This window comes from Carassius carassius, chromosome 48 (genome assembly GCF_963082965.1).
Source record: "Carassius carassius chromosome 48, fCarCar2.1, whole genome shotgun sequence".
Lineage (NCBI taxonomy): Eukaryota > Metazoa > Chordata > Actinopteri > Cypriniformes > Cyprinidae > Carassius > Carassius carassius.
Genome location: NC_081802.1, coordinates 8,012,521 through 8,040,121, shown reverse-complemented (window position 1 = coordinate 8,040,121; position 27,601 = coordinate 8,012,521). Strand labels below are relative to the sequence as shown.

Sequence of the window (27,601 nt, the reverse complement as noted above, 5' to 3'; positions counted from 1 at the left end):
ATAGATAGATAGATGGACGAATGGACAGACGGAAAGAAAGTTTGTCCTGATATTCAGTATAATAATTGTTTTTATATTCAACAATGTACTTAACAAAACATAGCATTATTCTATTTATATCTGTATCTGAATATACCAAAAGTCAAGAGAGAGCAGTGAGTAACAGTTTGAACTACGCAGGTTGATGTCTCTCTCAGAGTTAAACAACCTCTCGTCCTCTGATTGTCGAGCGAGAGTCAACATCCTTCCGAGCCGCTGATTGGACATCTCGGCATCACGTGACGTCCCTTTAAGATCTTTATTGACTGTCCGCGAACATGGCAAGGGAAAGATTTCCACCTAATGACCAGGGCAGGATTGCCATACAAATGATAGCGACTCGTATCTGCCCCGTTTAAAGCGAAAACGGATATATATAATACGACGAATGGCGTTTTGACGGCGCGCGCGAGAGAAAAACTGCCGATCATTCAAGCACTTTAACGCGGGACGCGCGAGTCAGGATGCCGAAGTGACGCAGCTGGAGTTGTTTTAACAGATTGAGAAGTTGCAGCTCATTTCCTTCACCTTTTGCCCGTGGAAGAATACCACAAGATACGAGTGCCTTGTTTACACGTGTAATTGGGCTTTTCTGTTCTTGAGCTACCCGGAATATTTGCGACATCAGTTAAGAGAGAAGTTGCATCCGTGAGAGGAAACGGATTTGAAAGCAGCAGTGACGTTAAGGTTCTTTTCGAAATAGCTGCGCTCCGTCGATGACTCTCGACACCTCGAAACATTCCGCGATACTCACAACTTTATTTAAAATGGCTGATGATAATGATTTAATAGGTGCTTCGGAGTTTGTTAAAGGTGAGTTTAAGTTTCTTAGGCGCTTCAGTTTGGATAACTTTGATTCATTGTGTTACCTCAGACTGAGATGTAACGTTCCTTTTTCCCGTCATCAGGTCCCTGCACCAACCGTTGATGTGTGATATTTAACATTTTCTCATCTCATTAGCAAAACTGCAGCAAGTTTGGTTATTAAGTGTATTTTCTAATTGATCATTTTCGTGAAAACATTTTCTAGTGAGAAATGGAAATAAAAGCTTGTGTCTTGAATTAGATATTTTGTCATCAACCCTGTTACCACGTCATCAACCCTGTTATCATGATGATCATCTTTTATTAAAATCTCTTAATGTACAAAACTTTGTCATAAAGCCACCCTCCTCTTTGAGGACGAATGTCTTGTGTTTTTTAGAAGGTCTTAAATGGTCAACCCTGTTATTCTGATTTCGTATAGCAAACAGTTGGTTATTGAAAATTGGATATTTGCAGAAATATAAGAATTTATTTTTAATAAACACTTGGTAGTTTAATGACCTCAAGCACATGACTAGTAATGGTTAAATGAACTGTCAACCCTGTTATTACTGCTATATATAGCTTCATTTAATAAACTTTTTTTTTAATTGTCACTATGCAATTTATACTTAAATTGACTCTTAATGACGGCACTCATTTGTGTTATAGAATAAAAAAAAATTAGTGGATTAGATTTGTTGAGAAACTTTTATTTCTTAAATAAAATCTGTAAAAAAAAATAAAAATGTAACATATTTGACTTTCTCTTTCCATATTGAATAAAGTCCCAGTAATGTGATAATTCACTTTCATATTTAAGTGTATTTAAAGCTACAGTGGGATAAGTTCATTGTTGCAGATGATTAAACCCAAGCCAATAATCTGATGTTAAAATCGTATCTATGTAGAGTATTTATAGCTGTTTTATAACTGTACCGGCTTGTTTAATCAACCATGTGTAATTTTTTTTCCCAGATCGACTCTATTTTGCAACCTTGCGAAGCAAACCAAAAAGCACTGCAAACACTCATTACTTCAGCACGGATGAGGAGTTTGTTTATGAAAAGTGAGTTTTCCCTCCCTCAGTCATCTCTCAGAGCCAAAACAACCCAGCAGGCGGAAAACTGTTCCGAAGTCTGTTACATAACTCTTTAATCGAATGTTTCCTTTAGTAAAAGTTGCATTTTTATCTCCAGCGTTCCATAATGGACCTTTCAATCATTAGTTTTGACTTTCTGCATGTGGGAAGATCAGAGAAAAATGGAACTAATATTCTTCGCATCATTCTGACAGATACTTTGAAAGAAAACGCTGTTTGAGGCTGACTTCCAAGGATGGGTTATAGTCTTTTTAGAGCCTTCCTTTTATCATAATTGCAAAATATAATGTTTGAATAACGAGTACATACCAATATGCAAATTGCTTTTATTTAATATGAAAAGAATGAACATTACGTATGTATAGTACAGATTAAGGCCCCTGACAGTCAAAGACCCGGGGCCCTTTCTCTATTAGCCTGAGCCAAAATCCATCCATATTTAGTATTTAAATATTTGTTTAATAGGGTAATACACTGATTTATACAATGAAGGCTAACATTGATGTTCTCTTTCATAGCTTTTATGCTGATTTTGGCCCCCTCAACCTCGCTATGCTGTACAGATACTGCTGTAAACTCAACAAAAAGCTCAAGGTGAGTCAAACACCTGCTCAATTTGTTACAATCCTCCTAAAGAATGTGCAGTATGTTGCTGCATTAATTTAAAAAAGCTGAGGATTTTTGTGCTCACGCCCCGTCGCTGGATATTTTGGGCTGTCCAATGTGTTCATGTTTCCTTTGTTTGTATGGGTTGGGAATTTAAGATTAATGATGCAGCATTGAACTCCAGCTACAGCTAGAAAACATCCTGTTCCTCCCTTACTTTATCAAGTCATCAGCTCATTTTATGCCATGTCTGTTAGACAGAAACACATGTGCTCATTTGAAATGAAAGCCACTGTGACCAGAGGCTCAGACGAATACATCACGTGCATCTTTAGCCATGTGTCTCCTGTCTTTTTTTAGTCTTTGACTCACCTGTCTTTACATTTTAATGTGTACTGAGAGTGTCTCCTGGGACCACAGCATGTTCTCTGAAGCTCAGCGGTTCAGACAATGAAGAGATTTCTTCTTAAAAGAATAATCCAGGTTCAGTACTTTTGCAGTGTAATGCTGATTGCAACACAAATTAATTTCTAGTTGTCTTTCTTCTTCTTTCAAAAATGTACATTACCCTGAGAAACTTACAATGAAAGTAAAAGGGGCCAATTTGTAAACAATTAAAGACCTAAAGAATATGAGCATTAATATGATAATAGTTTGAAAAAATCACTTACTAAGCTTTTCTGTATGAAGTTATATCCAGTTTTACAAATTTGTTTTGCAATGACAAATCCCTAAACCATGGAAACAACAAATTAAATGGTTTTACATACTCAAATAATAAAATAATTAAAGTGCTTTGAAAAAAATCATAACCATTTCTGCTTTTAAATTCTCAAAAAATTGGCGCCTTTCACTTTAATTGTAATGTGCCTCACTGTATCTTCCATTTTTGTTTTGATTTTAAGAAAAGGAGGGACAAGTTGGAATAATTGTTGTTCTTAACTCAAATTATTCCTTTAATGCACAATTCAGTTTGAATGAATGCGAACCTTTAACCTGATACCTAGTCAGTGAGTGAGTCCGCTCAGTTTCAGCTTTTAAATGTCAGCTGGACATTAACCAGTTGCATTACGCCAAGATTATTTCTAATTTCTCTCAACCTCTTAAAGTTAAGACTTAATCAAGTGGTTTAGTAACTAGTCATTTATTAGTCACTTTTATCCGAATGGTTTTCAGAGACAATCTTCCCCAAGTGTAACCTGGGGTTAAGTGCCTTGCACAATGGTGCATCTTGATCACTTTGGGGATTGAACCAGAGCCTTACCAGCTTAAAATGTATCTACTAGGCCAAAAGTTCACTATTCAAGTTCAACTTTCTCTTCCCTCACCATTGTCATGGCATTTAACAGAATGTCAGCAGGGTCCAATCTACTTCAATCTCAATGCCCACAGTCTGCAGAGAAAGTGAGTTGTGTGTTATGTCACCGTTCTTGATCTCTTAGGCCTTATCCTCCCGTCTATCAGATGTAACAAATGTTGGGATTAGATGTGACCTTTTTTCATCCTCTCAGACTTAGGCAGCAGCCACTGGCACTGACCTTAGCGTGTGGTTCATGCATGTCCCCAGGATTTATGAGGGGGATTAGATGTCCGAGTACTGCTCTGCACGCTTCAGTTGTGATGTGGGAGGGTCATGGGATCCATCCCAATCCATCAACTCCCAGATTTTCGTTTGATTGCTAATATAGACACTGTGTAAAGGGAACTGTTTGGTTTTGTTTTCATCCTTTGGAAATAGTTTTTACGAAAGTTACACTAACTGCTTTCCAAAACTTAGTGAGATTCCTTGCTGGCTACTACCTACAGAGACAGCTACTTTCAAAGGCAGCATTTTTTCCAAAATGAAACCTCGTAGGTGCCTGATTTAGAACACTACTTGGGTGTAACTCAATATGCCACATGAAATGAGACTAAAATGATTCTAGTTGTTTTTCATTAGCGTGTTGCTAAGCTAACAGCGCAAACTTTGGGAACAATTCTGTTTTTTAATTATAACTTTTTATCAATACTTTTCAAATGAAATAAGTACATTGTATGCCATCTTAGTTTTCTGAATTCACTGCAATGCATTCTGATACCTTCTCCCCAATTATATGTGTGATTCTTCATCACAATATTTTGGCTAAAGGTTCTTAATAGTGCATGCCAGCCACCTGCCTTTTGGAAAGTAATTTTGCTGGCTTGGTAGGCAGGTCACTTGGTTTTGCAACAAATCGACAATGTTCATTTGCTTTAGCAGACTTTAGAAATGTAGTTTTTAAGATTCATCAGCCTTCAGGAGCATACAATGATTTACTTCACTCAACTCCAACTTTAGTTTCCAATTAACCTAAATTGAGAGGTCAGCAAAGAGGACCTAAACCAAAGCAGACAAGAAGTTTATAGTGTCCTTGTAGTGATTAATTCTGCTGACATGTCAACTTAAGCATCTTTCCATGCTAAAGGAAGGTGTTTGAATAATAATAAACCACTTTATTTTTTGTGTTTTGTTCTGTGTTTCTAAAGCTGGCAAGGTGTAGGTCTCTCATGTGTTCATGTTTTGGAATATTAAAGGTAAAGTCCTGTGGTAAAGCATGATGTGTTTATCTCCTAACCACTTTCACTATGTGCACACCCATCCAACTACATGTGAATGTCCCCGCCTGTTTGTAATATACAAGTTGTTGCCATAGAGATTACTTTTTTTCAAACCTCACAGGTTTGGGCCGCATGATTGGTTGTAGGCTGGAGGAACCAAACAGCAAGAAGGGAAGCTTGGGTAGTATCTGTTCTGGTAGTTTCTGGTTATCATAAGATCAGCTTTCTATCATTGCTGAGAGGAGCTTGTGCATTCTCAAGTTGGTGTTTTTGAAGCACAATCTGATTAAAATGCTGTCAATCTTGAGATTGTTTTTGTTTTTAAGCTAAATTTAAATTTTTTTACAGATTTCTTCTCCTCACTAGCATAACCACCTCCTGCATGTGGATGTTGCTGTTTTACATAAAAATGAACTTTCTGAGTGATTGTTAACTTTGTATTGCTTATTGATTTGCCTAGAAATTAAAAAGGGTTCAACCCTGTTACTTTGACTCTGTGACAAGAGATGATCTGCAGATGGCTAGAGAAAGGAAAGGATCTTGAGTTTCCAAAATTCAATATTCAATATTGTTTTGCTTGTCAAACTAGAGCTGGACGATTATGGCCTAAAATCAAAACCTCGATTAATTGAACATTTGACCTCGGTTACGATTAATGAACGATTATTGACTATAAGCAGTTATTTTATCTATGTTCGTAACATTTCTTACTAGGGTTGGGTATCGTTTGAATTTAATCGATTCCGATTCTGCTTATCGATTCCGATTCTTATCAATTCCTAGTTTCGATTCCAATAAGATAAAAAATCCAATATAAAAAAAAATTAAGTCAAACATTTAGATGTCAAACATTTTTACAAAGCATTCTGTTGCAGCTGAATAACATGAGCAAAAATCAGCAGCCTACAAAACACTGCAAGAGGAATTTTGCCTGTGATTAAAAAAAATACCATGGCAAAAACAACTAGATTAATATAAAGAGTCAGTAATAAGATAGGAACAAACAAATCAATTAGCAATATCATAAATAAATACAACAAAAATAATTTCAGGTACAGAAACTGTAATTAAAAGTTTAAAAACACTGCATAGTTTTCTTTTTATAAATAAAATAAAGATGAATCAAGTAAAGTTATTAAATATATTCAGTCAAGATCAGTGAATGATTTTCTTTTGTTCTTTGATTAACATTAATGACAGGCAGCGCGTTTATTAGGCTGTTGTCTCTTTAAGCAAAAATACTGTAAATGTTTGTTTTCTTTCACATCTGTTTATGTTCACGTAAGACAAAAACGGCTGCGTTTATGATGATATACTGATGTAGTTTTCTGTATCATAGTTTCGACTCGGAACAACCTTTTCTACAGTTAAAATACACAGAACAGTCTGAGAACGGAGACAAACCGGGAATCCGCAGCGCGACCGACCGCCGACCGCTGCTCTCTATGCACACGCTTGTGCTTCATGTGCGCTGCACACAAACATGCTATAATAAGTTTTGAGATTCTAAGCTACTTTAGTGATAAATCACAGGACAGCGCTGACAATTAGTTTCTGCGTTCCTCTGTGCGCGCGATCTTCACAGCTAATGTTTATATGAGTGTTCGTGCCACAATGCAGCTGCGCGAACATGGTAGCTCGATATAATAATACACATCCAATCATCTAATCGCTTGAATGTCCAAACCATAAAACAAATACAACTGACAAAGTTTAGTGAAGACGCAAAGCTCACCGCTCACGCTCCATCACTATGTGTTTAACCGGCGTTCACCTCCGTGTTTTGCTTTTATGCCACTGACTGGACAGGGCGGAGTCATGTGGCTACACACGCGGTAGTATGTTTTTAAGGGGGAAGTGTTAACAGGATTAAAAAACCGAAATAACCGACATGGGGAAAATTACGTCGGTTAGAGGTTCTGAATTTCGGTTTTGATTACTTTTCGATTAATCGTCCAGGTTCAACCCTGTTACTATGAGTCAATGACAAAAGACGACCTCTACAACATCACTTACCAAACTAGTTGACATTCAGTAATGTTTTTTATTTTGGAAAGATAAAATGGTTTCACTTCACGATTTACTATAACTTTATGAGAAAATATGATCTATAGATTACCACTTTCCTAACTAGTTGACTTTAAGTATTGTTTTGCTTAATGATTCATTTAGGAAAGATAAACTGGTTCAACTCTGTTACTATGACTTTGAGAAAATATGACCCCTAGATCTTCACTTTCCAAACTAGTTGACATTCATTAATGCTATGCTTATCGATTCACCTTGGAAAGATAAAAGGGTTCAACCCTGTTACCAAAACTACTATATTGTTACTGCATAAACTATGAGAAAAGATGACCTGTACACCTTCACTTTCCAAACTAGTTGACTTTCAGGTTTACTGTGCTTATCAATGGAAAAATAAAAAGGTTAAATCCTATTACTATGACTTTACAAAATGTTGTGAAGTTAAAGTAGTGAATATTCATTTAAAAAATGAATAATAATAATAATTAAGAAAAAGTAAAAGTAAAAATTTTAAGAGGTTCTCCTGTAAAAATCTTTATTTTTGTTTACAGATCTCTCGGCTTAGATAGTTTTGGAAAATTCCTTTCCTTAGTTTTGCCTTCGGTATGTCTCTTTTTCTTTGGGGCAGGTTGTAGGTGGACAAGTTTGAATCCTAATTTGTTGTGCTGGCAGTTTGATTTCACTCTCATCCCATCCCAGCCAAAACTTTACTCAGCAGCATGTGGAGCGACACAGGAACAGATGCTTTGAGGGCTTTTCAGTTCAGCTTGGCTCCAGCACAGATTATTCTGAAGCTTTTGGCGTGTCATCTGTGCATGAGTTGCCTTTTAGCAGCTACATGCTGTCTCTTTTGCACACACATTTCGACTCACCTGCAGCACCTCCCTGTGCGTTACTGTAGCAGCTGGGGCAGATGCTAGAACATCTGTCTCCAAATTCCCTCATGTCAAAGACTTTCAATTGAGTCATCCTGAGAACACCTCAAACTAGTTTAAGCAGGAATAAGGGTGTTAGGTGTGTGAAATTGGTTGATACTGAGATATTTGTTAATGAGATTTCCATAACCTGTTTCCCAAACATCTAATCAGTCATGTTAACTGTTAATGAGTTTGGAGTGATTTTAACAAGATTTTAACATAATCAAGACAAACCAACAAGTTAAATGAGTGCTGCAGTTCTTTTTCTGTGCATGTTAAAATTGCTAATCCATGTAAAAAAAAACAAAAAAACTTTAATTTGACTAAACTTGGTGTTTGTTAAAATAATAATAAAAAGCTTAGTGAAAAATGTCCATCAGTCTCTTGGTTTAACATGGTCTTGGTTTAACATGGTTTTAGAGTAACATTTGACATTGTAGTCATTAATGCAGTTTTCTTTTTCTCAAATGACAGTTTTGTTACTGTAAAATGCCAGTTAATCATTTAAGTTGTTTATAACTTTTTTTAATTAAAAACAGGAAAGTTGAGCTACTATTAATGAAATAAAAAGTTATGCAACTTTATGCTATTTGAGTTTTATTTTCAATCAAATGGAATGGAAACTATTGAACAATTGATGTAATGCAAGCTATCCAAAATAAGTTGCATATTTAAAATGTATTCTTGAAATTTGATTGCAGTTTAATGCATTATTTTTTCTTTACAGTCGTTTACACTGACCAGGAAGAGGATTGTGCACTACACCAGCTTTGACCAGTGCAAAAGGGCTAACGCTGCTGTGCTCATCGGTGCTTATGCTGTGAGTATCCCACTTCCATTTGTCCTTCTGTCTTCCTCCGTCACTGCTGTTAATTACTTTCACCGAAACCTGAGGATTCGCATCCAGGGCGGAATCTGTCATGGCCCTGCAAATTAGCCACTCAGTCATTTTCATTAAAACCAACAGTCCTCCCACATCGACAGCAAATTTGTTTGTCGTACAAAGTCTTCTCGGATATTTGCCAGTGTCCTCATTCCAAACTCCCCCTCAGAGACAGCAACAGAGTGCTGACTGACTGGTAGTCCCCACGCTTTGTGGAGGCACAATACCTATGTCCTTGACTGGCTTGAATGCCAGTCTGTCCTGTTCTACTGCTTTCATTAATCTAGACCAGCACATACACAGCGTATGAGCCATGCCAGCTGATTGCACCATTGGACATCTCCACTCTTCCTGTTCCTGGCACTCTCAAGGAAGGATTCCGGTCTGGACAGATTTATTGCTCAGATGGCACCGTTGGCTTTGTCAAAGGCACAGGTTTCAGCTGTAAACTGGGTCAGTGTATCATTCTGATAAGCCCTTCTTTTAAACGAATGCCCAGTTTTAGCTTTAAAGGATCATGGTACCAATTTCTTAAGTATAATCAGTTTATTTGTGCTCATTTGTACTGATAAAGCAGCTACTATTTCACTATAACATAAGCTGTGGGATATTAGAATGCTTCTGTCCTCATGAATATTGATGAAACCTAAATCGCAACATGGAAAGGAAGTGGTATGACAGATGCTTCTCCGATTTCCTTCAAAGAAGCTATTGTTAATTTATTCCAACAAGAACTGCCAATTGAAATATTAGGGAACCGAAAAGGGTGGTGGTGTTATACAATATCAGTATCCTTTTTTCCTGATTCTGAACTATTCAAAAAGAGGGGGATCTAATGTTCCCTTGCTTTCAATTGGATGAGGGCCATAATAAATTTTAATCTGTCTTTTTGTGTAATCTGACTTTGGACTGTAGCGCAATGGCTATGTGCCACCATAAATTCTGTGTTCGATGTTTGCAGCGGTGACTCAACTTTACTCTCTTTTGAATGTTTTTGGTTCCCTTATATATGGAATTTACCTTATTTTGCAAAAATAATAATAATTATAATAAAAAAGCAGTATTTGCACTACCGGTCAAAAGTTTGGAATAATTATGATTTTTTTTTATGTTTTTAAAGATGTCTCTTATGCTCAGAATATTAGAAACATTTCTGAAGGATGTGACACTGAAGACTGGAGTAATGATGCTGAAAATTCAGCTTTGCACCACAGGAATAAAATAGATTAAAAAATATTTTCAAACACAAAACAGTTTAAAAAAAAATTCTTTTTTAATAATATTTCACAATATTAGTGTTTTTGTTGTATTTTTAATCAAATAAATGCAGCCTTGGTGAGCATAAGAAACTGATTAGAAAAGCCTTAATTGTTCCAAATATTTGACCAGCTGCGTACATTAAATCTGACATTTTTGCCACTTACATATGCATTAAACATATGCTCTCAGCCCCCCCCCACAATATGAATTCAGTGTGAAAAGTCAGTATTTATGATTATACATAAGTCTACAATCATAGTAGTTTATTTTTTTTTTTTTTTTTTTTTTACACTTTAACTGTAAAACATCACATGCAATTCACAACTCAGTTTACAGTTGGGAAAAAAAAATATTCATATGTATATTTTAAGCAGAAGTGTAAATAGAACTTCTATAAAATTATCTAATTTGATGCAAAGTTTGATGAACTTGAAATGACAGTGACCGATCATAAGGGATACCTCACAGAAAACCTGACGACCTGCTTTATTTTTATCTTTGCGATTCTAATTATCTAGCAAATACCCCTTAAAGTAAGTGTACTTCCTCAAAATTGGTCTACAAGGAATGGTCACATTTACCCTCCCATTCTAAATTTAGTATGAACCTTGACCCCATTGTTAATTTAGTTGTCTTAAATGGAAACTAATTTTCGCTACCTTCAAAAACCTGACCTCTGGAGACGGCCATCAAATCATGTAGGTTCTCTCCTATAGACTCAATAAAGTGCTCAAGATGAACTAGTGTTTTAAGTAATTCTATTAAGTATAACCATGATCCTCTCCAAGTTGAATAAAACCTTGTTTCTGCTCTTGTCCATCATGCATGCATGGACGTGTGTTCAGTGTAATGTTTTTGTCTTTCTGCACTTGCAGTGGATCTTCTGTAAGTAGATTCTTATTGATCCAGGCTTGTGTCCAGGGATGTGCTCCTCTGGCAAGAGCAGATGTTTGCTGCTGATCTGCTCTGCAGTAGACGACCCAGTTTTTTCATATGAAGGAGATTATATGTACTGGTTGAACAGCTGGGCCAAGATCTTCCATCAGAGTCACATGGGATAGTAGGGCGCAACACAAACAAACAAGCGCTGACCCTTCTCACGGGATTGAACTTAATCTGCCACATTGTACAGCTAATTGTTTGACCGGTGCATATTTCATGAACTCGTACACAAATTATAAAGCTTTGGCCTCCTGCAGATCTCCACTGGAGATCTTAAAAAGATTAGTTCAACCAAAAATGAAAATTTTGCAGTTCACTCTTTTTCATGCATTTACAATGAATGGAGACTTTCAAGCTTTCAAGCTTCATAAATTTCACAAAATTTTTCATCTGAAATGTGCTGCAATTTATATAATGCAATTAGTGTGATGCATGCAAAACATTTGGATTTATGACCAAACTCCGATACACAGAGCCCAAGTTTATTTGTATATCACATTTCCCACACACCATTAATTGTAGATACATTCAGTTTCATTTTAATTACTGGTATTTAAGATTATTTTATGAATGTAAATAATCAAATGTAATGTGTACGCTAATACAACTTTACGTTACAGCTAACGTTAAATATAAAAATACTGTATTTAAAACAGCTAGTTCATATATAGTCGGATGCAACTGTCATATTGCGCGTCCTGTGACAAATTTGCCGCATCTGCACACGGAAATTATCAGTCTAAACCACTTTTGCGAGAACCACTATTGATAAGTTCGCTCTGCAGCCTTGTAATTTTTTTGTCTTTACTTTATTTGTAAGCCAAGAAAGAGTTAATCTCTCATGTTTGAGAAGAGTGCGTTGAAGTGTAGCAGCCATTAAATGTGTGGGAAACCAACTCCTCGTTTTCTATCTCTTTCATTTCATGGATTTAACGAGTTATCTGAGACAAAGCGGACAACTTCAGCGACTACAGGATCTAATCCTCCTGTGCTGTGCAAATTATAATAAGCAGCCTAATAAAAATAATAGTTATTATTATTATAATCTAATACATTAATAGGAAAATGAGCCTAATATCATTTTGATTATCGACAGAGAAATCTGCTTATGTCGATATCTCTGACTATCGTCGATACACGATACTGTCGTCTATCGGCACAACCCTAATTTGTGAATGAATCATTCTTTCTAGTTGAATCATTTCAATGAATCGATTGGTGCAGTTCACAAAACTGGTCTGAATGATTTGTTCATAAATAGAGAAAAATTTTGTGAAAAATTACTTTTGATATTTTAATGTTTTTTCACAATCAGTTCTCATTTTTTGTTAATGTATGGAAAAGAACGACTAGCACAAACTTCAAAATTTCTTCATTTATCTTCCATGGTAGATTACATAAATTACATCATTTTCTTTTTTCAGGTGACCCACCCCTTTTTCTGTGTTTAATTCGTGTTGGGCTTTGGCACGGTTCACATAGGTTTCTTTTCCGTGTTGGCACCGTCCTGCTGCATTCTGACATCAAGCCACAGAAATGTTGAAGGAGTGAGCGGAGTTCCTATTATAGAGTCCTTTCTTTCCATGATGTCAAGAGGGATTGACGTGGGTGTAGGGAATAGATGACCGCTAAAACTCATCTCTTCAGCAAGTCTGTGTATGTGCCTCTCGCACTGTACCGTAACAAGTCATCCCAGCTTGACAAGGGCCCCATTGTGCTGAGCCCCAGCATCTCATCTGTGTGACACATTCTGCCCGAACGTCACTTTCCTGAAAGTGCATTTGTGTATGGGATGAAGAGGAACACAGGCAGATGTGGATAGGAACAAAGATTGAATAGGCAGTTGGAAAGTAGCAATGTCCGATTTATGTATAAATTGTTCTTTCTAAGATTCAGATTGTGATTAACAACAAAAACATTTTTTGTATGAAAATCTAATTTAATTTTGCACGATTGTCAACTAATAGTGAAATGGACTAAAATGATGAAATATTGGCAAAATTTGGAGGATATTTTCAAATGAATTGATTGAAATGAATGGTTTTTCCCCCCAATCAGTTAATCTGATTGCAAACCAACTGAATGAAATCTAGGAAAGGCTGTGTTAAAACTGTTATTTTAGTGCTATTTAAATACAATTATAATATTTACTAATATTTCAAGTTGGGTTTTATTTTAAACTTTATATTTTAGTTTAAGTTTAGTTTTGTTAAATTTTAAGTTTATTAATTGTGTTGTTGTTTTTTGTAAATGTTTATTTTTATTTTATATATTTTAAATATATTATTTATTTCAATAAAAATTTCATTTTTTTTTTTAAGTTTTAGTAATTTTAGTAGTTGCTCATTTTTGTTTCCAGTGCAACAATTTTCATTAAAGTTCTTTAAGTTTGTTTTTATTTTAATATTTATATTTCATTTTATTTCAGCTTTTTCAATTACCACAATTTTTTTTTTTACAAAATGATTTACTAATAATTACCAAAAATAATTTGTAATGGTTTTATTTAACAATAACAACACTGATGTTAAAGTTATGGTATTAGTACCTAGCATTCAGCTTCTTTGCTGTTGCTCTAATGTCACTTCCTTTCCTTTTTCCTGTCTCAGGTGATTTACCTGAAGAAAACACCAGAGGAAGCCTATAGAGCTCTTATCTCTGGCTCCAATGCCTCATATCTTCCCTTCAGGTAAGACGGCCGCAAGCTACAAAACTGAATTTAAAAAAAAGTATGCTAATATATATTTTGCCTAATTTCCCCCACTTTCCTCTCCCTCCTTCAGTTTTTGCACAGTGAACTCTACTTTGATTCTGCAAGAAATATTGTCTCTCCTGTGGCTCACAGGGCTTTTAATGTGATAAACTTCTCTGCCCAGATAAATAAACGGGCATAGTAGAAAACCCACATGGAGGTTTCTGCAAGCCATGAAGCTGGCAGACCAGATAGTTGTTGTGTATCTATATTGTGATGCTCATAATTGCAGCCAGATTAGATCTTGCTCCTACGGGTTGACATCTCTGGCCTTTAATTTGGGATTATGGCCTGGTCAGCGCACTCATGTAATCTCTCTTCTTGAGCTGAATTTTGGACTCTGTTTTGCAAAGGACAGGACGCTAAAATCTTTGAGCTGAACGCCATTCATAAGATTGCACAGGACATATGTAAGGCCTAAAAAAAAAAAAAGTTTGGTTCCGGTTGGTTGTCAGTTGAGGTCATTGGTCGGTAGGGATTTATTATTTTTTTTAATTTTTTTTTTTTTTTTCTCCAGTGCCAGTTTTACACACACACACACACGCGCGCTGATTTTAAATGTGTGTACCGGTACTTTTACGACAGTGATTCTGTATTCCCGTTTAAAGTCTGTTGTTGCCATAGACACGCAAAACGCACACACACACACAAAAAGCCTTCGCTGGAGTTTGACAGGCGATCTCATAGTAGATTAACATGGAGGATATGAACTTGAAAAACGGAGTGTACAGACATCTTTTTGTAGTCAAACAACATTCTTTGTTATGCTCATTTATGTGGTTTATTTGATTTTGATGCTATAAATTAACTAGAAGCAAGAGACGATCAGTTAGTTTTAACTGATGATCTAATTTACAGCGATCTGTTCGACACATTCAAGAGCCACAAAACGGTATTTATTGTTTACATTTCTTCAAAAAATGACCACATTTGAAAGGTGAAATAACCAAATGAGACTTTGTTTCATATTAAAAGTAAGCTGGTAATGTTAATGTCCTGTCTGTCAGCATGTTGTCAGTGCCCTCTCTGTTCCGCGATATATTGTTGACCCCCCCAAAATGTTTCTCTTAATGTTACGATTTCCAAACCTTAAGTTATAGCTCACTTTAGGAATTGACAGTTAAAGGGTTTTGATGCAATACTTAATGGTTTTTAACGGATTACTTAAGTGTAAAACAGCATTTAAAGGAAACTGTAATTTAATTAACGATGTGTGAAAGACCGTTCTTCCCCAGTCTCATAAAATAAATTTGGGTCGCACATAAATTGACAGGGTCGGTCGGAAACCGGAACCAAACAATTTTTTTTTTTAGGCCTAAGGCCCTTGAGCAGGGGGAAAACCATCTGTGGCAAGTTCTAGACTCAGTGCAGATGGTGAATGCTGGTAATCTAGATTAGTGAATGGATATAGAGATGCACAATTCTTTTGTGAATGGGTCTCCCTGTTTGATAATACTGATGCCATTTTAAAACTAGAGTAATCAGTTTCCAAGGATTTGTTTTTGTTTTTTGTAAGGTGTTAGTGTTGGGATTGAATCACTAGACTTTAGTGGTAATTTATTAGTATTGTTCCTGTGCAGTATAAAGTTTAAAGGGTGATTTAAATAAATAAATAAATTGGAAAGACTGCAGTCATGGGTTGGTGGTTAGCATGCAAAAAAAACAATTACCATATTTTCCAGACTATAAGTCGCACTTTTTTCATAGTTTGGCTGGTCCTGCGACTTATAGTCAGGTGTGACTTATTTATCAAAATTAATTTGACAGGAACCGAGAGAAATGAACTAACAGAAAACATTACCGTCTACAGCCGTGAGAGGGCGCTCTATACTGCCAGAGATGCTGCTCAGTGCTCCTGTAGCCTACAGTGAGCAGCATAGAGCGCCCTCTCGCGGCTGTAGACGGTAATGTTTTCTCTTGGTTCTTGGTTCTAAATGAATGCGACTTATAGTCCAGTGCGACTTATATATGTTTTTTTCCTCATCATGACTTATTTTTGGACTGATGCTACTTATACTCAGGTGCGACTTATAGTAGAGCTTAGATCGGGCCCAACAAATCAAATCATATATACATATATATATGCGTGCTGCATTTAATGCACGAGACAAAGCCAACACATATGTTGTCACTCCCCACGACTAGTTTAAAATGTTTCCATACCTCCGATTTTCCTCCTTGCTCAAAGTTAATTCTCCTGTTTTAATTTTTTTCTTTGCTTCTTCAAGCTCCATGTTGCACTTATTCTACTGAATAGTACAGCACGCACAGCAGGTGTGATGCGTCACGCATGCGGGACTGCGAGTGGACGAGACGCTGCGCATGACACGTGACGTGCTTTATCAAGGGCCCGACCCGACCCGGCCCGAGGACGGTGGTGGGAAATATCGGCCCGGCCCGCAGCCGAATTTTTCGGACTATAAATTAGAGCTTAGATTCTCTGCCCGAGCCCGAGCTCGGGCAGAGAATCTAAGCTCTAACTTATAGTCCAAAAAATTCGGTATGTGTAATATACATTTAAAAATAAATTTTAAAAATAATAATAAATAAAATATATATAATACTTTGGCCTTGAATATTTATTACTTTAAGTATTTTTTTAAATGTTAATATAACATTAATTAGCTTTTAATTAATAATGTTTAATAGTTTATCAGTTTCTTTATTAAATGGCCTAAAATTATACTTATTATTAAATTTGATGTTATATGTTTGTGTGTGTGTGTGTGTGAGATATGGCCTTGAATACTATTTTATTTTTAATATTCAGACACTTTTTAATAATGTTATTTCAAAGAAATTAAGTGTCTTCTAAGTTATAGCTTTTAATTAATTATCTCTTTATTAGATTGCTTAGATTTAATTAAACCTACATGATAAAAAACTTTGCAAAGGTGAGAGAGAAATAATAGGTTTAAAACAATATTCCAAGTTAAATTCTAGGGAAATTGACTCCTATCTAATTTTTTTTTACGGTTTTATTGTGGTGATGATTAATGTATCTCCACATGAATATCAATCTATTTTTCCTTTCATGCTCTATGTAAGACAGTTGTGGATTTGTGCCATTGTGACCACCCAGTTAAATGCCAGCCGTGGCTCAAAGATACACCCATGCTGTTTCTCAAAATGACCAGGAATTCCCGTGGAGATATTATCTCCTAAAACATTGTCCTTCCTCTTTTAAAACGGCTCCGTCAGACAGAAATCATAGACACGTAGCATTTTTCATTAACATGTAGTTATGAGCCACCGTATGAGATTTGACTCCTTACTGACCCAAAAACACAGAAGTCTTAAAGTTCACCCAGGCCAAGCACATAGCTGCATATTCTGGTATATTCGCATATATAATGAGGGACATGTAGAAAGCCGGGGCGACCCATGGCCTCATCGAACAGAAGCACTCATTGTTAAAGTGGACTCTCGTTGACTAATGATACAGAGCCATATACACTGAATAGAGAGGCCTACATTTTCTAAATCTGTCATCTTCAGTGCAGTCCCATGATGCTTTTAGCCATGCTTTCTGAGATGGGCTGTAAGTGCTCTGGCCTCTAAACAATTTGGAAACGTCAGTCACTGAATGCAAACAGGAAACAGCAGCTTTTTTTTTTTACTGCGCAGTTATAAGTGTTTTTCCCAGAAGGCTGAAATCCCCATTTGGTATTTCTTTATACTTTAATGTCATCGAGGGAAATCTTTTTACTTATTGACCGTCATTGGTCTCTGAAACCATAAGGAATTGTTACTGATTAGTGGGTTTATTGATCAGCACGTCTATTGTTTATTCACTCTTTGTAGGTGTTAGATCAAAAGCTCTTGCAACACTTTCTTTTGAGTAACAGTTAAGTCATTCTCAGAAAATGTTTTGACTTGCTGACTTACAAAATGTTAGTTTTTAATTCATTTAATTGTTTCCCATAAAGATTGATTTTTAAATATTAGATACAGAGTATAGTACTATTTAGTACTCATTTTGAGGTGTGCAAATCATTTCATATTATTAAATAAAATATATTGTTTATGAAATTGTGACTTTCATATGGCATTTCTTAAATATTTAATTTTTTCATCACTGACAAGTCAAGGCACTTACTCGTCACAAATATTTAAAACTGATCTAAAATAGCTTAAACAGTGCTATACAAATAAACGTGAATTGAATTGAATCTAGTTTATAAAACCATAACTGCTCTTTGGGATTGTAGGGAAGCAACTATTTATCTTTGGTGGTTTTAATGTCCAGTGGCATCTAAGTCACCATTATTGTCATTATTGTTTAATCCTGCTTAATGTGTACAAGACATTGTGCATTAGGGCTGTCAAAATTGCTCAAAAATGACGTTAGAATATTCCCTCTAAAAAATACACGAATATTCGAACATCTGGTTGCGCATATTGTCAGTGACGCGCATTACGTCAATAACAGGCAAAAATAATACAAAGAGACATAACTACTTGTATAGATAGTCTATTTAAGTTTAAACATATATGACAACGTATTACCTACACAAAAACAAGGAAATCAACTAATGGCCAAGACTGCAGACCTCACGCTCTCTCACCCTCACGTTCTCTGCGCATAATGGTTTAAATGAACAAACACATTTTTGTGCAAGCAATTTAAGGTCGCGACTGTTGTCCCAAATATAGCAGGCTTCATTCAGTGATTGAAACAAATATTATTAATATTAATTGAAGTTTTAAAGCATATAGAACTGACATTGAATGCTCCGAGCGAGCTGTGCTGTGGTAAACATGGAACTTTTCCTTGACATGAAACGATAAATAATCAAACCTCGGATCCATTGCTTGACAGAACTCCCCGAAGCCTGCCCCATCCTCTATACTGATCGGTCTCATGTCCTTAAAAATGAACGAAATTAATTTATCCGTTATGGCCTCTTGTCGTGTTGCAGACAAAGTGCTTGCGGTGGGCGATGCAAAGTAACGTTAAGTGTCAAGACGTGACTGTTTAGCTGGAGTTCCACACATTATGCCATGCTCATTTGGGTGCACATTTTTGAGATGTGATCTCATGTTGCTAGTGGTCGAATGCTATGCTAACTGTATCTTAAATAGCTTGCACACAACAATCTCGCGGGTCAACAATTTTACCTCATTTTCTCTGCTGCGGTCGAGTTGGGCTCTGCACTTGCTGGCATCTTCCATGAAGACGCGTCAACTTTCAGCAGTGATGCTGTGCCAGACAGCGCGACTCCTGTGACCTGTCCCTGAACCCTCAGGCGCTAGCACGTCCACTCGCAAAGCAGACAGCCACGCCTCTACTACCGCGGGCCTTTTTTTCCACATTTTTTTTTTATTCGAATATTCATTTTCACCTTCGAAATTCGTTTTTTAAAAACTATTCGAATACATATTCGAATTTAGAATATTCGTTGACAGCCCTATTGTGCATGTCACACTACATTTTTAAAACATGAATGATACACTTGTTTTACGGGCCTGGTTACGGCAGGATTTTGAAATGTGGCTAAGTAAAGGTTCTTTAGGTTCTTTAAATCATTTTGTATAAGGTTACATGTAGGGTTATATAAAAAAGAAGCAATATCATCAAAAAAGCTTAGATTTATATGGATATGATGCAAAATATAAACAATTTGATGCACAGTATAAAATACTTGCCATGTAGTTGTAACTATCTCTGCTATGCAACCAGAAACAACAGAAATGTTTCTGCAACAGAAAAATACAGAATACAAATTAGCTTTTTTTTTCTCAATCAAATATAATCAGAACGGATGCACTGAAGAGGACTTGCTCCATGTGGTCATCGGACATTCTCTTTTGACATGGTGTTAGTACATGTCCATCTCAGTTCATTCAATGATTCAACTTATTTCAAAGGTCCATATACAACAGAGCAATAACCCAAACCCACAACAACAATGACCAAGTAAATAAATATATTAAACAATAGGGTGTTTTTGCCACAAAATTACGTTTTATTATGTGTGGAAAGCACAGTCTTTCTCCTGCTCTCTCTATCTCTCAAACGCACCCACATACAAGACGGACACATGTTCGCACACAAAGAAACATTCATGTGCACAGAAACATATTGTCAGCAATGCTCTGACGATTTTATCAGTAAAACAGTTTGGCAGTTAAAGGCTACAAGACATTTCTCACCACTGATGTAATAACAGTGCTGCTACTGAAGCAAATTAATTACAGTTTCGCTATTAGTAGATGCACTGCTGAGAAACACACAAGACTTGTGCAATTCACACACAGTTAATCTCTCTCTCTCTCTCTCTCTCTCCTTTAATTTAATGCATTTATTAACTGCATTAATAAATGCATCAGTCTTTGTCTCTCTCTCGCTCTTGGCCATAACTGCATTAATAACGCTTTGCGTCATGGCCGCATCACCACATCTTATCCTTATTTTCTAATAATTCAACAACTTATTCTCAATTATTTCTTGCTTAAATGAAACTTTGTAATCCTGATAGTATTCCCATTTTTTTTTTTACAAACTGTAATCTGATTACCTTGATGTAACTGTAACGAAATAGTTACCAGTTTTTTGGTATCCTGATTACATAATTCTGTTTCAGGTATTCTTATGGCACTTCTTTTTCTCTGTTTGCCATCCTGTCTGTCTTGAAGGTTAATTGGGCTCTTGTTTCTTCACAAAGATGTGATTGTTAGTGCCGTAGCTGCGCAAGGGAAGAAAAACACTTTAACAGTGCGCCCCCCGACTTGGCTGCTGTAGCCATGCTACTTGCGGAGACAAACAGTGCGACAGGGTTATGTAATGCTTAGCAACTGGTTAATTCAGACATTAAACAGTTGTGTTGTCTATGAGAGGGAAGGGGTCCTGTTGGGAAACAATGAATTGGCCATACTATTGAATAAAGTAAAGCTCTGTGTGAGACCCATGTTTGAGTACATCACTAGAGGAAGAAACTACAATGAGATGTTGGATAAAAAGGTATGTTTAATTCTGAAAATAATAACATGCTGCACCTCTTCCATCGCATTTTATCTTGATCCAGGAACAGGGCTTGAACTGATTTTATACTACTTTTTAAGACTATTTGTAGCTGTGGACTTGACCTTTGGCTGATCCATTCAGGGTGCTCTGGAAATGTAAGGTTTTGATCCATCTTGCATAAGCAGTGGCTGTCTATCCAGCCAAAATGTCTGCACAATGACCTGAAGTTATTGTTTTCAAGCAATGTATTTTTAGGACGATATTTCCAGTAACCTGATAGTTCAGATGTTTTTTTGGCAGTGTAATATACATTCAAGTGAACCTGGTGTGGAATTGTTACACAAGTTTGGAGAATGTGCTCTAGTGACCCGGACAGGGGGCTTCAGTCTACTGTGGACAGTTCAGACCCTGGCATCGTTCTCCCATTATGTAAGAAAAGGGAAGAATCTTTCTCTGTCTGCCCAAATATTTGGCAATACTAAGAGGAAAGCAGTGGCAGTGTTCCAGAGATCTAGTCCATTTTTTTTTGTCCGTTTGAGACCAACTAATCATGATATACCAAGATAGAGTAATATAGACTTCTGGGTCTCTTTGTGGAACTCCACACCCAGTCCTGTATACACATGGGTGGGTTTCACATCTGAGATTTGGTTTCCTGTTTCTTTACAGTTTCTCTACTGCATTTGTATGTTAAATTTAATCTGTAAAAATTGATGTATTCCTTCCTCATTCGATCACTGGCATATTACATCACCAAGAACTTGCATACAATCATGTCTGTTTTTCCACCAGTTCTTGGGTCAATTAATAAAAAAAAATCCAATCAGAATTCCTCTCTTGGACTTTCATCGCCATGTCATGTCTTTCTTTCATTCATCTTTAGCTCTGCTAAACCGCAGATCTGTCTTGCCAAGTTGTGGTGTGCTTTGAAAGCTTTTAGACTTATTAAATCATATTTGAATCATGAAGTTACCCAGCCTTCTAAGTCTCTGAGGAACCTTGACCCTGTATGATTACAGAATCCACTGCTGTGGCAGTAAATCTGTATCTGCTAAAACAAATCATGTCTGTGGCTGTGGTTACGTAACGGCACTAAAGTTCTGCTTGTGGTTTTGGCATCTGTAAGCTTGTTCTGCTTTGCTCCACTACAGTGCTCGCCCAGGACACGCCCTGTGCATAACAGGTCTGCTCATTTCAGCCTTTTGAGCCCAACCTAAGAATGTAAAGAAGGAGATTTATATGAGAATGCTTTGACCAGGCCTATCTGATAACTTTTTTTTTTTTTTTTGGAGAAACCAATTTGCAGTAGATGCATTTCCTTGAAATACCATTGTTTGACTTCACTCTTATGGTAATGGCTCCTGAGCCTGTAATTGCTTCAGTTAAAACTGTCTGTCGTATTGTCTAGTCTAGAAATTTGTGTTTTGGACTGGTCGCCGAAAGTTCTACACTCCATAAGTGACAAAACCAGTGTGCCCTTGTGAAAGGCACTTGACCTTTGGTTACTCCATGGAGGACTGTCCTTGTAATGAATTGCAAGTCGCCATGAATGAAAGCATCTACTGAATGACCCATTTGTAAATTAAAAGTAGATAAAGATGTGCTGTTTTAAATGAGGTTTGTCTAGCTCCTGGCCTCCACTCCTGGAGGTTAGACTTTACATAATCCTCAGGATGTAAGTATATAATTGGTGCCAGTAAGCCGCTGTGTTTTTACAGCCAAATTTATTGGCTCAACATTTCTCTGCTGTAGGGAGGAAGATGAATGAACCTTTGGCTGGTGGGAAAGTCTCTAGCTGTTTCTCCAAACATATCTTGGATCCTGCTGGCAGTATGTGGTACATATAGTTGTGTGAACAAAGACATTTTTTGCAAAGCTCTGTTGGAAACATGCCTTGGTTTTCTTATTGTTTCTTTCTTTTTCTATTGTTTTGGTGGTGGTAAAACCTTGTGGTTAAACATCTGGGCTAGTAACCTAGGGTGACCATATGGGCCATTTTTACATGACGCACCCTTGCCAGGATTTCTGGCTTCAAGTCGAATGAACGATCAAACATGTTCACGTATTTGGATCGCTTTGATCGTTTTCTGTAAATCTCACCTTCTCACACGCCACGATTGGTTACAATACCTGCATGTTATTGGTCAAACTACTACATAAACAGAGAATTAAGCACATACAGGTCCTTCTAAAAAAATTAGCATATTGTGTTAAAGTTCATTTTTTTCCAAAATGTAATGATAAAAATTAAACTTTCATATATTTTAGATTCATTGCACACCAACTGAAATATTTCAGGTCTTTTATTGTTTTAATACTGATGATTTTGGCATACAGCTCATGAAAACCCAAAATTCCTATCTCAAAACATTAGAATATCATGAAAAGGTTCTCTAAACAAGCTATTAAGCTAATCATCTGAATCAACTAATTAACTCTAAACACCTGCAAAAGATTCCTGAGGCTTTTAAAAACTCCCAGCCTGGTTCATTACTCAAAACCGCAATCATGGGTAAGACTGCTGACCAGAAGGCCATCATTGACACCCTCAAGCAAGAGGGTAAGACACAGAAAGAAATTTCTGAACGAATAGGCTGTTCCCAGAGTGCTGTATCAAGGCACCTCAGTGGGAAGTCTGTGGGAAGGAAAAAGTGTGGCAAAAAACGCTGCACAACGAGAAGAGGTGACCGGACCCTGAAGTAGATTATGGAGAAGGACCGATTCCAGACCTTGGGGGACCTGCGGAAGCAGTGGACTGAGTCTGGAGTAGAAACATCCAGAGCCACCGTGCACAGGCGTGTGCAGGAAATGGGCTACAGGTGCCGCATTTCCCAGGTCAAGCCACTTTTGAACCAGAAACAGCGGCAGAAGCGCCTGACCTGGGCTACAGAGAAGCAGCACTGGACTTTTGGACAAATTTTGCATGTCATTCGGAAATCAAGGTGCCAGAGTCTGGAGGAAGACTGGGGAGAAGGAAATGCCAAAATGCCTGAAGTCCAGTGTCAAGTACCCACAGTCAGTGATGGTCTGGGGTGCCATGTCAGCTGCTGGTGTTGGTCCACTGTGTTTTATCAAGGGCAGGGTCAATGCAGCTAGCTATCAGGAGATTTTGGAACACTTCATGCTTCCATCTGCTGAAAAGCTTTATGGAGATGAAGATTTAATTTTTCAGCACAACCTGGCACCTGCTCACAGTGCCAAAACCACTGGTAAATGGTTTACTGACCATGGTATTACTGTGCTCAATTGGCCTCCCAACTCTTCTGACCTGAACCCCATAGAGAATCTGTGGGATATTGTGAAGAGAAAGTTGAGAGACGCAAGACCCAACACTCTGGATGAGCTTAAGGCCGCTATCGAAGCATCCTGGGCCTCCATAACACCTCAGCAGTGCCACAGGCTGATTGCCTCCATGCCACGCCGCATTGAAGCAGTCATTTCTGCAAAAGGATTCCCGACCAAGTATTGAGTGCATAACTGAACATAATTATTTGAAGGTTGACTTTTTTTGTATTAAAAACACTTTTCTTTTATTGGTCGGATTAAATATGCAAATTTTTTTAGATTTTTTGAGGCATTTTGGGTTTTCATGAGCTGTATGCCAAAATCATCAGTATTAAAACAATAAAAGACCTGAAATATTTTAGTTGGTGTGCAATGAATCTAAAATATATGAAAGTTTAATTTTTATCATTACATTATGGAAAATAATGAACTTTATCACAATATGCTAATTTTTTGAGAAGGACCTGTACATAATGCAAAACTCAAATTAAAGTGGGCACAAAGGACCTGTTCCTTAACATGCGTTAGGTAAGGGATGGATTATTGGCCCCTTTTAGTTTCTGAGGCCTTTGGCATTAAATTGCAAACCTTGCTTCCCTTGACCAAATAAAGTCATTTTGGGTACACAAACAAACCTGAATTGGACTTCTTCATACATGTTATCAAACCAGTCTTTTCCATGACATTAATTTCGCCTTGACTTTTGTAGATGTAACCCATCGTGTTACAGGCTGCCCATGTGTACACACTCCACTGCAAGGTTTTCTTTCTTTAAAAACACATGACAAAAGCCAACACAGTCGCTTTACTTTCGCTCCCACATCTAAACACAAAGGCCCTGACCCAGTTACTTGTATTCATGGGCAGGTAATGGTTTACTCTAGATAAAAGCAGACCACCTGAGAGCCACAGTTTGAAATCAGTGTCGGTTTTTCCCCTTCTTTGCTCATAACATGACTTGATCTTCTTGTTTATATTCCTGTGGGTGTTTCTTTTTAATTATATTGTATTTTTTGTGCATACACTCACGCAATTTTAACATGCTTTCTCTTTTCTCTTTCAGGGATGCTTCATTTGGGAATTGCACATACAACCTGACAGTTCTTAACTGCTTGCAAGGTGTTAGAAAGGTAAGATGTACACTGTAGTACTATACAAATATTTGAACCTCACCATATTTAATAATGTATTATTTCACAAAATATAAAATAAAATATGTATAAATATTTCTGCAATTAAAATGTGTATGTGTATATATATATATATATATATATATATATATATATATATATATATATATATATATATATAATGCCATTTTTATTATTATTATCAAGCTAACTTGATGTGATTTTTTTATTATCTAATAACTAATGCAAATTCATCAGTCAGACTACATTAGCAAGAAGGTGTTTAAGTTTTTCAGCGCTCAAGTATACAGTACACACAATCCTGGATTATACCCATAGATACTAATAAACTGCTTAATCCTTCTTGGACAGTCAGCGTGAGACTGGAAACCTGTACATTAGACAAGGAACTTTTGTGTCTATATACTGGAAAAGTGCTTTAGGCAGGATATGCTGCTGATGGCTTATATAACACAACAGGTGTCTACAGTTTGAGCTGCAGGGGCAGTGCATCTCTCTTCAGGCCTTTATTGTACAGTCTTTCTCTGACTGTCTGTTTGCAGGTATGGGAGTGTGTGAGCTGAAGACTTTCTCGATGACAGCTTTTTTTGTGTCTTGTTCGAATAGGCAGTCAGTTTTTTGGTGTATCTGCCTCAAATACGTTTTATTTTGTATTCTCAACAGCAAAAGGCTACTTGAAATGAACCAGTGCAATATTTGTTTTGAAATCCAATTACAATATGATTTCTTAGGTGGGGAATTTCCCCCCGTTTTTTCCACATTTGGGACACAATGCCTATATATTACCAATCAAAAGTTTGAGGTCAGTATGATTTTAAAATCATATTTTGTTTTCAGTTTGATAATGGTAATGTTTCTAAACCATCAAATTAATATTAAAATGATTTCTGAAGGATCATGTGACACTGAAGACTGGAATAATGATGCTGAAAATTCAGCTTTGAATCACAGACATAAATTGCATTTTAAAATATATTCTAAATACAATTTTAATAATGTTTTACAATATACTTGTTTTTAATGTGTTTTTGATCTAATAAATGCAGACTTAATGAGCATAACAGACTACTTATAAAAATGCTTAAAAATCTCTTACTGACCCCAGATTTTAAATAGTAGAGTATAACATAATGCAAAGTGTGCAAAATTGTGTGGAGATGTCTGAATACTCCCCTTTTTTTATATTTTCAATTAAGACATTTTAAAAACATCTCATAACCTGTATAATCAGTCTTCATTGCAGTTTGGAAAGAATGTCACTCCAGACCCTTTCTAGGCTCTGACAAAACAAACATTGCTGTGTAATAAGGTGTTTCTATTCAGTTCTTTGCACAAAGTTATCAAACTAGCTGAATATCAAATTAGTGTTCACGTGAGTTTGCAAGTAACTCTGCAAGAGCCAAACACATCTGCAGGTATCGATGTGTCTTCAGCTTGACCCACCAGAAAGACTTGTTAAACACGGACAGCGTGCATTCTTGAGTGCATTCCTACATGCTTGTCATAAAAAAAAAATCCTTTACGCTACATAAACTCTTTTCATTCATCCTACATTAAAGAAAAGACAGCAGCATTATCCAACAGCATACTCTTGTTTATTAAATCACAGCGACTTTTCAGTAGGAGAGGGCAAGATGGTCATCCTTTTAAAACATTACATTTTCAAGACCTCTGGGCCCTCATGTCATCTTGTGCTTTGCTGTTAGGATTGTAGTTGTAGACGTAAGTGACAGTTTTATCAGTGCCTCCCTTCTGCTCTAATTAACAACTTGTTTTAACAGTTTCTTAATTGCATGAGTGTCACACACAGCTTCTGTGAGTGTGATAAACACTGAATACCAATAATGATCAAACCACCACTGCTGCCTCTCTCCAAGCTGCCAAAGAGGAGGAAACGCCCTGTTTGCCAACATGAGAGCAGTTCTTTTGTTTTTGGGTTTCCCTAATGTTTAAACATCTGGACTGGTAACCAAAATGTTGTAGATTCAAACCCTACATAGAGCTATCTTTTACAGCTAACATAAAATCCAAATTTACCACAATTTTACCGGGAGACAATTGTAGCAAAATCTCCATTTTTTTTTTCTTGTCATTGTGGCTTTACATTTCACAATGTGAATTTGTAACTCGCAACTCAAAAATTCAGTCGCACAGAGTTATGAAGTTGTAATTACGAGAAATAATTGATTTTCTCAAATGCAAATGTTTTTCTTAATTGTGACAAAATCAAATCACAATTATGAGGAAAACATTGTAATTTTTTTGAAATTATTGTGAGTTATAATTGA

The 27,601-nt window shown here is 36.6% G+C and overlaps 1 protein-coding gene across 3 annotated transcripts in view; it reads left to right on the top strand.

Annotated features, from left to right (window-relative positions):
• Positions 1-279: 279 nt before the first annotated feature.
• Positions 280-27,601, top strand: part of cdc14ab (cell division cycle 14Ab) — a 48,662-nt gene continuing 21,340 nt past the window's right edge. For 2 of the 3 annotated variants that reach the window (XM_059542995.1, XM_059542996.1), the window contains exons 1-6: positions 280-852; positions 1,822-1,912; positions 2,464-2,539; positions 8,801-8,893; positions 13,768-13,847; positions 25,226-25,292. In XM_059542995.1, coding sequence (XP_059398978.1) covers positions 756-852; positions 1,822-1,912; positions 2,464-2,539; positions 8,801-8,893; positions 13,768-13,847; positions 25,226-25,292 — 504 coding nt within the window. In that variant the 5' untranslated portion in view covers positions 280-755. The remainder of the gene's footprint in view (positions 853-1,821; positions 1,913-2,463; positions 2,540-8,800; positions 8,894-13,767; positions 13,848-25,225; positions 25,293-27,601) is intronic. The other variant, XM_059542994.1, reaches the window with a different exon arrangement.